Below are 14,087 nucleotides of genomic sequence, written 5' to 3'. Positions count from 1 at the left end.
TATTCTCATCCAGGTGTTAAGTACCAAAAAGGTTGTTAAAAGTGTTAACAACCTTCTGAAGGTGGCGCATTCTTCCGAAGTCGGAAGGAATGCTCCACTTTTGGAATACATGTGGTGGTTGCTAGGATGGGTTGGAAACCAACCTAGCAACCGCCACATGAGTGATCTGGCTTTTTGGAAGGTTATTCTTGTGGCACTCTTCCAGTTTAATATGTGCGCTAAAATAGCGCAAATATACGGTACCCTTTTGGTGGCGTTAGACTGGAGGAGTGCCACAAGAAGCCTTGTTTGGTGTAAATGAAAGTGTTCATATACACCCGTGTGTTGTAGATGAACACTTTCCTGTACACCAAAGCGAGCAGCTTCCACGTCCTGCAACGTTGAAGCTGTTCACTTTGTGTATAGGAATGTGTCCATACACACCTGTGTTCTCTGCAGCATTTTTGTAAAATAACAAATATGTCGTTATTTTACAAAAATGCTGGCGAGATTGGATTGCGCCCGTTACAACTAAAAACAGGCACAATCCACACAGAGCACTGTCGTGCTCTACAAGGACGCCCAGGCCCACTTGTGAATACTAATGGAGCCTCTTTCGTGCAGTGAATCGTGCTCTTTAGCACCTTCACTGCGCCAAGTTCAGAATAGGGTCCGGAGTTACTCAACCTTTAAAATAAGAATTTATAGTAAATGAATGGGGTCGTACATATTGACCCATGATATAGTGCACACCACAAGCTGAACTGCGTCTTTGCTCTCGCATGACTACATTACCTGCAAGCTTGGGGGCTCTCCTCGAAGAGAAATGAATTCAGTTGAACACAATGGGCCTGATTACGAGTATGGAGGTAGCCATGGTGCTATTAGCACCATGGCTACCCCCATACCGCATACCGGGTACGGGTTCCTTGAATGGGGACTTACCGGGTCATTCCAACTTTTGAGGACCTGGTATTTCCCCATTCAGGTAATCCATCCCCATTCCCATTCCCATTCGAGCCCCCATAGGGCTCAATGGGAATGGGGAGGTAGCTAACAACGGGGCCATTAATAACGGGCCCGTTGTTAGCTCCCTGGTCCTTTAGCGGGACCCGCTAAGGGACCGTGTAATGCAGCGGTAAGGGGTTAACGGCACCGGCATCCTTACCGGCGCCGACCTGTTAATGAGACCCAATGTTTTACAAGATTTCTTATTCATGGGATAAAGTAGCAGACACCCCCTGGGGGATTACTTCTTACAATCTCATAGGGGCGACAGAGACTTCCTAGACGCCACTCGACCCTTTGCAAGGCTTGCAGAGAAGGGTGGTTTAAAAGCAAAGCGTGGTGGTGGACGCCACAGGTTGCCCTGGAATGGGGTACATTAGGTCTAGCACTGACCCTCCGGGGACGCCCACTGAAAGGGGGGCCCCCAGCACTATTTCAAGAGTAAAAACGACACAATGGGCAGGAATCAAACATTCACCCCCAAAAAAGCTCCATTCTGGAGCACATGACCGTTGTAAGCCCCACACACCCAGATCCCACTGCATCGCCTGCCCCAACACTCCACCTAACATTGAGTACATTTTATGATTAGAGCCCCTGGGGGTCCTCTGTCTTAAATCTGCCACTGGGCGTTATTTCGGGGAAGCGTCACGCGAGTGAAGCAGCACATAGAGGAGGTAAAGGGGAACTGGCAGCCTGTCTACCCCAGCCCCGCCAGCCTTGCAGAGGCACAGCTGTGTCTGGACATTTGTCTATAGACTCACCTCCATCTGAGGTCATATGAGTGAGTTAAGACCAGAGGAAGTCACTCCCAGGAATGAACCTATCAAAGGGACCAGAGATCTGGCATGAGGCGGCCCAAATCTCATCCCTGGTTAAACTCCTTTCAACATTTGCTTTCCAATAGCACCTTTTGGGGACTGTTGCAGAGAAAAAGGAACACAGCCCCTTTAAGCGGGAGGAACCGCAGCGAGAGGAGGAAGGAGGGAGGAAGGGGAGGGGACAAGGGAAGGGACGGGCACTTGTTGAAGGAAGATTAAAGGAGCTAGACACGAGCCGATGGTGTCCCGTGTCGTTTGTGAATGCACGTGTGAGTGGGCCATAACAACTGGCAACGAAGCGCTGGAACTCACAGCACAGGAGGAGACAAGCAGCCCGTCCAGGCAGCGGCTGCAGACTGCGAGGAGGGCAGTGGCTGAAGGCAGAGACCAGGACGAAAGTGGACGGTGGCGAGAGGCGTCGCACCAGCCAGCGTGCAGCAGCAGACACACGGTTTCCACGAGGAGATACAGCATTCTGGAAGGAGGCCGGACCAGGGAAGGAGCTGCCAGCAGGACCGCGGCATTGCCCGGAGAAAGGAAGTACGCATCACTGCAAATGGACACCGGCGCAGCAACACATGAGGCCAGTGCAATAAGGAGGAGCGCCCGGGGATGGCACAGAAGCTTAGGAGGGAAGCAGCAAATACATACCGAAGCACTTGCGAAGTTCCCAGCAAAACAAAGCCTCGTAATTAGTCACACCCACGTGGGAAAGGAACGCATGTTAGTATAAAGGCGCCAGCACACACCCACGGCCATGCACCAGCGATCAGAAAAAAAAAATAACCCTAATAGAAAAAGGGGAAGAAAGCAGCGGAAGACACGCAGCAGCAACCACACGTGGCCCAAGAAAGAAACACAGATAAAAGGAGCCAGACATGCAGGAAGACAGCAGGAGGACACATGGGAGAAGGGAAGACACCCCAGCTACACCCACCGCATGCACAAGGAAACCACGCCCTTCCAGCACCATGTCAGAGGGAGCAGCACCGGTCATAAATGCAGGCGCACAAGTCACCGCGGGGGCAAGCCCCACAAACGCAGCCACATTTCTACGGTGCACCAACCCATTCACACTGCAACCACAAGACCAAGGCCAGAGATGGGAGGAATGGATGGAGGAGTTTGAGGACTTCATGAGAGCTGTAGGAAACCAAGCGGCACCAAATAAGATAATTAGATTGACACTTTCACGAACCTAGTGGGAAAGGAGATCAAAGGGATCATTAAAAAAAACATCTCGTCCCAAGAGAAAACGACATACCAACGCCTCACTGCTGCCATTAACGGAAAGTTAGTTGTCCTACCGAACAGGGACTATGGGCCTCATTACGACCCAGGCGGAAAACCATGGTGCTAATAGCACCATGGTCCATGCCGGTAACTTACCGACTCTGCCATGCAGAAAGGGGGAATTACCGCCCCATTCCAAGGTTGGTGGGGCGATAATTCCCCCTTCCTCCATGGCCCTTCCCCATTCCCATTTTTGCCCCATAGGGCTCAATGGGAATGGGGAAGGCGCTAAGTACAGTACCGCAAATTGCGGTACCGTACTTAGCACCAAGGTCCCTTTGCGGGTCCCTACTTTAACGGCTGGTGTAGACCAGTCGTTAAGGTCGGGTCCCGCAAAGAGACCTCGTAATCAGACGCTAATGGGTTAACGGCGCTGCAGCCTTTTACGGCGCCGTTACCCATTAGCGCCAGGGTCGTAATGAGGCCCTATGAAAGGTATACATTCAACCAGTGTACACAACTACCACATGAGACAATTGGCGAGTTCATCTTCAGACTCCAAAGGAAAATGACATGCTGAGACTTCGCCAACTTCAATGACGACGAAGCCATCAGACTAAGAGTAATTGAAGGATGCGTATCATCACAATTCCGCCAACACCTGCTGAAGAAGTCCCTCCCACTACAAGAAATAGCAGACCTCGCGAGGGTATATGAGAGAGTAGATGTGCAAGCAGCTGCCATGGAGAACCCAAAAAAGGCAGACACGTTTGCCACCCTAGTAACCAAAGTGCAAGGGCAGACCAGATATCCTGGCACACAGACTCGTCAAGAAGCATGGAACACCAACCGAAGCCCCCCGACATAGAGACAGCGCTACAGGTGTGGATTCGAATTCCCCCACAAAGGCCAGTGCCAAGCTATCGGGCAGATGTGCATGAGATGTGGACAAGAGAATCACTTTCAGGCCACGTGCCAAGAGAAAACACCCAAGTTGCCCGCATATAGGCCACCACCGCTGCAGATACCGATCAAGAGATACGACCCACCAAGAGCACCTATTCCTCGACCGTACCAAGAAAGAGATGGCGGGAGACTTATCCAAAACAAGAACATAGCGACATATCCCACTCAGCCAGGTTTCATAAGAGCTGTGGAAAATCCAAACACCGACCCGCCCAGAAGACACTTTAAAAACACCTGAATACTTTCCCTCCGTGCAATCAAACCAGGTAGGAGTACAAAGACATTGGCAAGAATACATCACGCGTTACTCTTATGAAAACCCTCCGATAGAGGAAGAAGAACTCTCGGCAGGAGAATCCTATTACGAATACGACAGATGCAGCAAAGAATACGTCTAATTGATATACGACACCTCGGATGACAGCACTGCACCCAAAGTTGCAGTATAAATAGGAGGGCTACACAATCAATTCATCATAGACACAGGAGCCACCATGAATGTGATGAATGACCCGTGAGAATAGCTCTGCAGCAACGTGCTCGCCTTGGAAACAAGACAACACGAAGCAACAAAGGTTTGATCCTCTGGTCCGTGCTTAGAAACCTCTGGGTATTAAGCGCATCATAAATACGCAACTAAGACATAATCCTGTAACAGCGCCTCGATGCTGTGTAAGCGCTTTAAAAAAAATGCAAAAATGCAAATGAAAGAGCCTACGATGCCATCGCAAGCGCATACCCCTTACAACCTTCGCAAGATCGCATCTTCCAGTGGGGAGCGACCATCCCTTTCCAATCCGAGGGCCAAATCAGCTGTGACCTGATACACAGAGGACGATGGATATCCACCACCATTCACGTCATAGACAGCTCTATAACAGAGAGATGTCTTCTCAGCTATCGGACGGCCAAGGCCTTAGCGACAAATTGACATTCAATGTGACCAGGCAGGGCCTGCCTCCAAACACCCAAGTTCCTCAGGCACTACAACGAGAATTGGACATAGACAAGCTAAAAGCAATGTTCTCAGACTTATTCAAGAGAGTGGGAAAACTGAAAGACACAGTTATAAAATTCCACATTGACCCGACAGTGAGACCAGTGCCACAACACCTCCACAGAATAGGATTCCACTTTCAAGGCCAAATGGACTTCCCCTTTGAGTGGGATGAGCACTGTCAGAAGGCATTCTGCACCATCAAACAAGAACTAGCCAACAACCGGCGGCTGGCGTACTTCAGTCTGGATTGGGATACCAAGATCACCTTCGACGCCAGCCCAGTGGGCCTAGGAGCCATACTTGCCCAAACAGACCCAAACAACAAAGGCAGCACAGAGATAGTAGCCTACGCCAGCAGGGCACGGTCTACCATCGAACAGGCATACTCTCAGACTGAACAGGAAAGCCTAGCTGCGGTCTGGGCATGTGAGAAATTCCAACACTTCATCATTGGCTGGACATTTGTTCGCATCACAGACCATCAGGGGCTCCTCTCCCTCTTCGGGAATCCCAAAACCAAAATGTCACCACGCATAGAATGGTGGGGTATTAGATTACAATAGTGCGATTATAACATTGTCCACAATCCAGGGGGTGAAGCAAACCCAGCTGATTATTTATCACGACACCCAGAAGGAGCAGAAGAAGAAGCTATGGAAAAAGAAGCGGAAGCTTACATAGCATAGCTATTGCTCAACGCTCTACCCCTGCCATCACAAGTGACCTCTTTGCAGACAAGAGCAGAGCCGACGCCACCATCCAGGCTGCAATAAACTTAACGAACAACAACAAGTGGAGACACCTGGCGACAGAACACTTCGTGAATGGGGAAGTGGACAGAAGGGATCTCCAGAGGATAGGGAAATCCAGAACAAACTTGCCACGACAGACCAAGGGACATTTCTGCGAGGCAATTGCCTGGTGGCCCCCAAGAGCCTGAGGAAGGTGCTAGTGATCACCGCCCACATGGGCCACATGGGAGTCGCCAAAACAAAAAAGGTACTACGAAACCAAGTTTGGTTCCCATATGTTGACACCATCGTAGAGGACATGCTAATGCATTGCACACCATGTCAAATGACAGCAGCAAACAAACCCCCATGCCAGCTCCAAACAGGCCCTGGCAGAGGGTATCGATGGACTTCTATGGCCCTTGAGACGATGGTGTCCTGTGTCATTTGTGAATGCACGTGTGAGTGGGCCATAACACGGACTACACTCGGCTCTCCTTCCCTTCCCACCTCTCAACACCCCAGTAGACATCCCCAGCTGCCGCTCTGCCATACGACAGTGGATATCACTATGCTGCCTAATTCTAAACTCTTCTTCCTACCAGCCTGTAATGCCAACCCCACTCTCCCACACCCTCTTTCAACATTTCTCCCAACCTGCTCACCCCATCACCCAAGGCCAGCATCTTTGGGGTCCTCTTTGAAACACATTTTAATTTAATCATTGCCAACGCGGCCACCATCAACCTTATTAACATGAGGAAGATCCAGTTGCACCTCAGTGTGCACTCTAGCAAGACACTCATCTCCACCCTGGACCTCCGCAAACTAGACTACTGCCCCAGCCTGCTCCTGGGCCATCCCCTGTGCTCTGCCACTCACCGCAACAAAGTTCACAACTTTGCAACACACACCCTCTTCAACCATCTGAGATCTTCTCCCACCTCGACGCGCCGCTATAGAGATCTTCTCCCACCTCAACGCACCACCATTGAGATCTTCTCCCACCTCGATGCGCCGCCATCGAGATCATCTCCCACCTCGGCGCGCCGCCAACTAAGATCTTCTCCCACCTCGACGCGCCACTGTCATGCTGGGTCGCCTTCTATGCAAAATGACTCTCGTTGTTTCTACTCGTCTTCAAAACTATTCACAGCTTGTCCCACTTGGCCTGCTACTCCTGTACTCTTATAAACCTCTCTGTTTCTCCCACCCCCACATCCTCTGCGCTCCCTCCCGCTTCCCCTCCTTCTCTCTACTGACTCCCCGCCATTGGAATGCTCCCCCACCTGAAATCCAGGAAATCCAATTAAGTGGCCTTTTTCTTTAAATCCCAGATCCACCTGCTTTCAAGGGAATGGTACTCCTTTGACACCTTGCCCCCCTCTACCACCCTGCTTGCCCGGGCAAGTGTATACATCCAGAAGTAATGTAAATGCATGCCCTTTACAGCATAAGTACGAACTGTACGGTGTCATGTGTTTATAACGATTAAATAAATAATGAAAACATTTTCAGTGAAGGACAAATAACGAAAAAATGTTGCATTTATTTCTTTTTTAATTTGGGGGTCCCCCAAGCACATCGTTTCTGTAGCCTTATTACCCCTCATGCTCCCCCTGCCCTTTTTAATCTCTTACCACAACCCCATATATACTCTTTACAAAACATTCAACATTTTTTTCATTATTTATTTTTCGTTATAAAAGCTATTCGTTATTTATTTTTTGTTATAATCACTGTATACCGAACTGTACATATGTGAAGAGGCTCAGCGTCACCGCACTGATGAGGCCGACCAAGGCTGCACCACGCGCCTGGGTTGCTGATGGTACTCTTCTTCAGAAGAGATTTGCCTAACGTTTCATTCCTGAACTGTCTTTGTGGGTGGGACCAGACTAATATGCAAAGCATATTTCTCCTCTGTGAAGGGTGCACTGAGCTAAAACGTGGCTGTAGAGTGGGGTGCATACCATCAAAGTTATTTGAACCCTGTTTGTTCTCAGTAGAGGTGCTCCCACACTTTTGTAAAGTATGTGCAAATGTTAACTATATTCTTGTATATTAATACCCGTCGAAGGACAATCAGATAGTTACAAACAATCTGATTGGCCTTTGCCAGGTCCTTACCAATCTGACAAGGCTCTGGTTGCTGCTGTAGCTCTCTGTATTTCTTCCACGAGGGGCCGCCATGGAAAGGGAGAAGGAACTGGATATATTCACTTCTCCCGTTCCATAGCGGCCATCTTCTTTTTTCCCCTATTTTTTTAATGGCTGCCATGGAACGGGAGAAGGGACTAAAAGTAGTGCCTTCTTTCGTTCCATGAAGGCATCTTCTTTGTTTACTTTTTTTTAGCTCTTTTCAATGGCTGCCATGGAGAGTGAGAACAGACTTTATATCCCTTTCCCATTGTGTTTTTTTTTTCTTTTTTCAGTTGCCGAATGCTAGAGCATTTCACAATTAGAAAAATACAGTATTAGTACCACAGTCCAACAGGCATAAATATTAGCCCTTTACCGAAACATACACCCAGTCTATGTATCAACCTTTCTAGCCCCATCACCAAATGTTCCTTTTCAGCAGTACCATCACTGTACCTCTACAACGGCCATCTCCCCTGAATATTTCCATCACTGCCTCTGCTGTTCCTACCATTGCTGAGCAACCTGCCAATGCATGCAAATACACACGTGTCAATGTATTCTTTGCAGAGATGCCTCCTGCCATGAACGTCACTGATTGGTTGTTCTGTTTACTCTCATTCTGTATAGGTAAGGCACATCTGTTCCACACCATGGCACTGCAGATCCTGGTCCTTACTCTCACCCTCGCCCTGGTGTCCACAGACCCCACAGGTCCAAGAGACCATGGCCCAGCATTGGCTGAAAGCACCATGAACCTGGCCTTCAATCTTTACCAGACGATGGTGAAGGACCCACACCTGAAATCCAGCAACATCCTCTTCTCACCGGTGGTTGTGGCCTCCTCCCTAGGAGTCATGTCTATGGGGGCCAAGGAGGAAACAGCCGCAGAGGTTCAGGCCCTGCTGAACTTGCCCATCCCAGAGGACCAGATGCACCCCGCCTTCTCCGAGCTCCTCAAGGACATAGGCGACGAGGTGGCACGCAACGTCACCTGGAAGATGAGCAGTCGCCTCTACGGGCCAGCCTCCGCCAACTTCCGCGATGACTTCCTGGAGAAGAGCCGAATGCACTACCACCACGACCATTCCAAGATCAACTTCCGGGACCGCCGAGGCGCCATCGAGGCTGTGAACGAATGGGCCTCACAGGCCACCGGCGGCAGGGTGTCTGAGGTGGCCAACGATCTCTCGAACGCCGATGGAGCAGTGCTCGTCAATGCTATGTTCTTCAAACGTGAGTATGAAGTGCACTGCTGCAACTGTTTCATGTGGATAACTAAACGTGATCTCTTTAAGGTTTTTTAACAGCCTGATCGCAGTGTAAAGCGATTTACTAGCATTTAACACAACATCATGTGTCTCCTTCCCTCTGCTGTTCCTTCTCTCCTCCTTCTCCCATAGCGTTTTAAGAAGGCCTAACAGTGGTGCAAAGATCCGGACAAGCAAACAGCCAAACATAATGACAAGACATGTATGTAGAGTACTTATGTGCACCCTGATCTAACTTGTAGTCGTTCTTCCTGTGTGTCATGAGAACATAAGATCTCTTCTAGAGAAGCAGGGTCTGGAGCAACATCTAGGGTCTGGAGCAACATCTACCCTCACTAACATGGCACCCAGGGCCAGGCAAAGAAAAACAGCCTTCCTAATCCGCCCAAACAAAGATGGCCACTAGTCATGATGTTGTGAGTGTACCGCGTCATCCAAGGGTTGCATGTGCAGTCATGTGCGGGATCACGTAGTTGACGTCGATAACGTGGCTTCTGGCTTGCCAGTTATCACATTGACTAACCGACCCCAGTGCATTATTGTGGGTGTGTGCTGGAGTAGGGCCCAGCCTCCCCAGATCCCTCTACAACTGGTGACGAGGACTTTGCTAACCTCATGTGCATAGCGGCCTCCAAGGTGCATGCCAAATCAGGCTCCCGCCCCACAGAGATGGGGCGACTCGGACATTCCCAGGGTGCGGCCGGCCTCTCTGGTGCGCTGTGGTCCTCGCTCATGGCTAGTGCGGCCGGAGTTGGAGTCCAGCAGAGGGAGTCTATACTCTCACAGCAATTGAGCCTCCCCTGACGTGCCTAAACGGTCGGTCTCCCTGACGAGGCTTCACGGGGTGCACATTGCCAGCACCTGTGGATCGTGTCTTCATGGTGGTACACTGCAGGCTGATCCCGGCACCAGGCAGCAGCCAGCTTGGCTGTGGCCCTCCACGCGGGGAGATGCTCGTGCAGCCAAGAAGGTATAGTTAGAGGTGATAAGGAGTGTTTGACAACGGTGCCACGCTGTGGGTGCAAGGCGACAGCCCCACCATCAGGGATGGGCCCCAGTCCCACAGCCATGATTTAAAGTACCCTACATGCCGCGGCTCTCCTTCACGAGAGAGCTTGTGCGGCGAGGCCAGAGGGCACCCAAAGGGAGGAGGCACTCTGAGATCCTGTGAAGTTGATTACATTGATGAATTAGGACCCCAGATTTAGTGGGAACAGAGAAAGAGCCAATACCAGAAGGTATATGTTCACTACTCCTGGGCCAAGGATGTTTCAAGCATCCAGCCAGGGCCCGCCATTACATAGCCATCTGGTGTCCGAGTTCAGTATTAAAGGGAATCCCGCGACCATGTGCCTCAATGGAGCGCATTGGTTCTAAAGACTTGACATGTTTTTTGAAGCTGCTGAAGTGATGGAGGACCCAAGGAAGAACACACTCTTGTTCTATGCTGGGAACGATGCTCACAAGTCATTTAAGACATTGCCTCCAGGAAATGGGTCAAATCACGACGCAGACAGGGCATTGAGCAACTATATGGATCATGAAAGGTTGCAACTCAGGCAAGTGGCTCAGGTACCTGATGTGTCCATCGGTGCGTTCTTCACCGAGCTTCGACGTGCAACTCCCTTGATGACGAGGACGAGCTGCGTGGCATCTAATTCAAAAGTGCCGATCAAACAGACTGCAGATTCAGATCTTGAAGGAGCCAGAAATTCCCCTTGTGAGGATTCTGGAACTTGGAAGAGCTCAGGAGCCGACAGAGGTGTGGTCCGCCCAAATGGAGGAAGCAATGGAGGGGATGCACGTAGGTGAATCCGGTGCACACTGGTCACAGAGCAAGAGGATCGCTCCGGCTAAAACGGCAGAGCGGCGCCACCAAGAATGTGGGAAAAGGGGAAGGCTCCCGGAATACGTGTGGGTTCTGTGGAGAGGGAATGCAACATGCAGGGTCGTGGCCGGCGTTAGGGCGGCAGAGCCGCAGATGCCACAGGTCAGGACATTACACTAACTGCTGAATATCCCCCTGGCCATTGATAACTGCTGCCAAAAGGACAGAGCCATGGATAGTGCGGTGCGCCAAGGATGTGGCCCATGTAGCGGCCTTGGTAGAAGAGGAGGGGAGGACAGCAACCATGCCCACATTGCGGCCCTGCTAGATGATGAGGCCGAAGACGTTTTCCTTCTGACGGAGGACGCGCAAGGCCCACTGGCGATCGGCCCTGGAGCTGCAGCAAGGAAGAGACTAAAGAAGACAGTGGAAAAATACACGCGCCCAACAGAGGAAGAACGCAAGCGGGCAGGGCTAGCTAAGAAAAGTGGCCCCTGGTTATGTTCAGTTGCACTAGTAACAAGGTTATTTTGATCCTTTGCTGTTGTTAACCTTGCCATGAGATGTTGGCACTGCAGCGCATCATCCGAGGGTGCACGTGCAGTCATGTGTGGGATCACGTGGGTGACGTGCATCACGTGACTTCCCGTCCGCGAGTTATCACACTGCCTTACTAACACCAGTCCATTATTGAGTGCATGGGCTGAAGTCTGCGGAGCCCTCTGCAACTCATGCCAAGCACTGTAGAATGTCAAAATGAAGGCAAGCATCCGCCATTTTAAATAGATTAAAATAAGCACTGATGTTCTTAACTATAATGTTAATTAATATCATGAAAATAAAATGGGGGCAGGCACAGTGCCACTGACATGTCTTATACTCAGCTGTCTGAAAGTAATGTGAAGATATTATCTCTTGTGTGATTACAATGTAAAATGAAATACTAAAGGAATGCATTAAGCGGGTGCCATCTTTACTGGGCCGTCTCTGCGGGTCTTTACCTTTCCTGCCTAATTGCTCAGTGATTTTGTACGTTCTCCACAGCTCACTGGGGAGAGATGTTCCACAGCCAGATGGTGGACAAACGTGGATTCCTGGTGTCCGGTGCCCGCACAGTCTCTGTTCCCATGATGCATCGCTCAGGTGAGTCCTACCCGCTGTACGTTTATGAGTTGGTGGGGGTAGGAGGGCTGCATGTCTGGAAATAAGGCAGAAGCAAATGACCTAAGTTTCACATGAGTGCAGTTCTAGAGAAAATGCTCCTCCACGGAGAGCAGGAAAGATCCCCATCCTGATGCTGCTCCATAGAGAGTGGGAAAGATCCTTATCCCAATGCTACTCTACGGAGAGCTGGAGAGATCCCCAACCTGATGCTCCTCCATAGAGAGTGGGAAAGATCCTTATCCCAATGCTACTCTACGGAGAGCTGAAGAGATCCCCAACCTGATGCTCCTCCATAGAGAGTGGGAAAGATCCTTATCCCAATGCTACTCTACGGAGAGCTGAAGAGAGCCCCAACCAGATTCTGCTCCATGGAGAGCTGAAGAGAGCCCCAACCTGATGCTCCTCCATAGAGAGCTGAAGACACCCCCATCCTGATGCTGCTCCATAGAGAGCTGAAGAGATCCCCATCCTGATGCTGCTCCATAGAGAGCTGAAGACACCCCCATCCTGATGCTGCTCCATAGAGAGCTGGATAGATTCCCATCCTGATTCTCCTCCATGGAGAGCTGAAGAGATTCCTATCCTGATGCTACTCTATGAAGAGCTGGAGAGATTCCCATCCTGATTCTCCTCCATGGAGAGCTGAAGAGGTCCCCATCCTGATGCTGCTCCATGGAGAGCTGAAGAGATTCCCATCCTGATTCTCCTCCATGGAGAGCTGAACACACCCACACGCTGATGCTGCTCCATGGAGAGCTGAAGAGATTCCCATCCCAATTCTACTCCATGGAGAGCTGAAGAGAGCCCCAACCTGATGCTCCTCCATAGAGAGTGGGAAAGATCCTTATCCCAATGCTACTCTACGGAGAGCTGAAGAGAGCCCCCAACCTGATGCTCCTCCATAGAGAGCTGAAGAGATTCCTATCCTGATGCTGCCCCATGGAGAGCTGAAGACATCCCCAGCCTGATTCTCCTCCATGGAGAGCTGAAGAGGTCCCCATCCTGATTCTCCTCCATGGAGAGCTGAAGACATCCCCAGCCTGATTCTCCTCCATGGAGAGCTGAAGAGGTCCCCATCCTGATGCTGCTCCACGGAGAGCTGAAGAGATTCCCATCCTGATTCTCCTCCATGGAGAGCTGAAGAGAGCCCCAACCTGATGCTGCTCCACAGACTAAAACTAGTCATTAGTGAACACTGTATGTAGACACTCTTGTGAGTTTGGTAACAATTTATAGAGTTTAGGTGCAGGGAGGAATTACGCCCCCGACACGAGATCGTGATACTAATAGTGAAGAAAAAGGGTCCAGTCTATGGACTCTCCCGTCCCCTGCACACTTCAGTGCTGAAAATCAGCTAGACTTTTAATAAGTGATTTCAATCAATAATTCAAAAATAAATCCAATGATACAGTACAATTAATCAAATGACTGAAGGCAATTTATTGATTCCTTTTTCTTGAGGAGGCCAAACAGTCTAGTTTGAGCTTGATGTGTTTCGGGGAAGACACCCCTTCTTCAGGAGCAAATCATGCTGAAAATAAAGATCCAAACCTCTATATAACAATTGCAAAATCTCCACTGTATCTACGTACACAGCCTCCGCCATATTGCAGCGGTGCACGGGGATTTCTGATGATACGCCAGTGAACCCACAACCCGCGACTCTGTAGTTGTCCAAATAGACATTTGAGAAAATCTCATTTCCTTACACCTCCCCCGTATTTCATTACAGACCCAGGCTCAGAGCCTCAGAGATCCCCCGAGAAGCAGGGACCTACCTGGCCTCAGTCCCAAATGCTTAAAATCCAGAACTGTGCTACTATCCCAATTCCTCCAAAACATAGTGCGTTTATCCACGCATAAGGTAAATATCAGAACATGCTTGACCAGTGATCACCACCGTGTTCGGTGTGTGTCTACATGTGTGATGCATTTGGGGTATAA

The 14,087-nt window shown here is 50.1% G+C and overlaps 1 protein-coding gene across 2 annotated transcripts in view; it reads left to right on the top strand.

The window, feature by feature from the left end:
* Positions 1-14,087, top strand: part of LOC138480698 (serpin H1-like) — a 258,733-nt gene that overhangs the window by 217,729 nt on the left and 26,917 nt on the right. The window contains exons 1-3 of one of the 2 annotated variants that reach the window (XM_069612390.1): positions 5,870-6,006; positions 8,511-9,116; positions 12,024-12,122. In XM_069612390.1, the coding sequence (XP_069468491.1) occupies positions 8,534-9,116; positions 12,024-12,122 (682 nt within the window). In that variant the 5' untranslated portion in view covers positions 5,870-6,006; positions 8,511-8,533. Of the gene's footprint in view, positions 1-5,869; positions 6,007-8,510; positions 9,117-12,023; positions 12,123-14,087 lie in introns of those variants that run through there. The other variant, XM_069612389.1, reaches the window with a different exon arrangement.

The sequence above is a fragment of the Ambystoma mexicanum genome, chromosome 5p (genome assembly GCF_040938575.1).
Source record: "Ambystoma mexicanum isolate Mex_15411 chromosome 5p, UKY_AmexF1_1, whole genome shotgun sequence".
NCBI classification, from domain to species: Eukaryota; Metazoa; Chordata; class Amphibia; order Caudata; family Ambystomatidae; genus Ambystoma; species Ambystoma mexicanum.
Note: the sequence above shows the minus strand (reverse complement) of the source record. Positions and strands in the feature narration are given on the sequence as shown.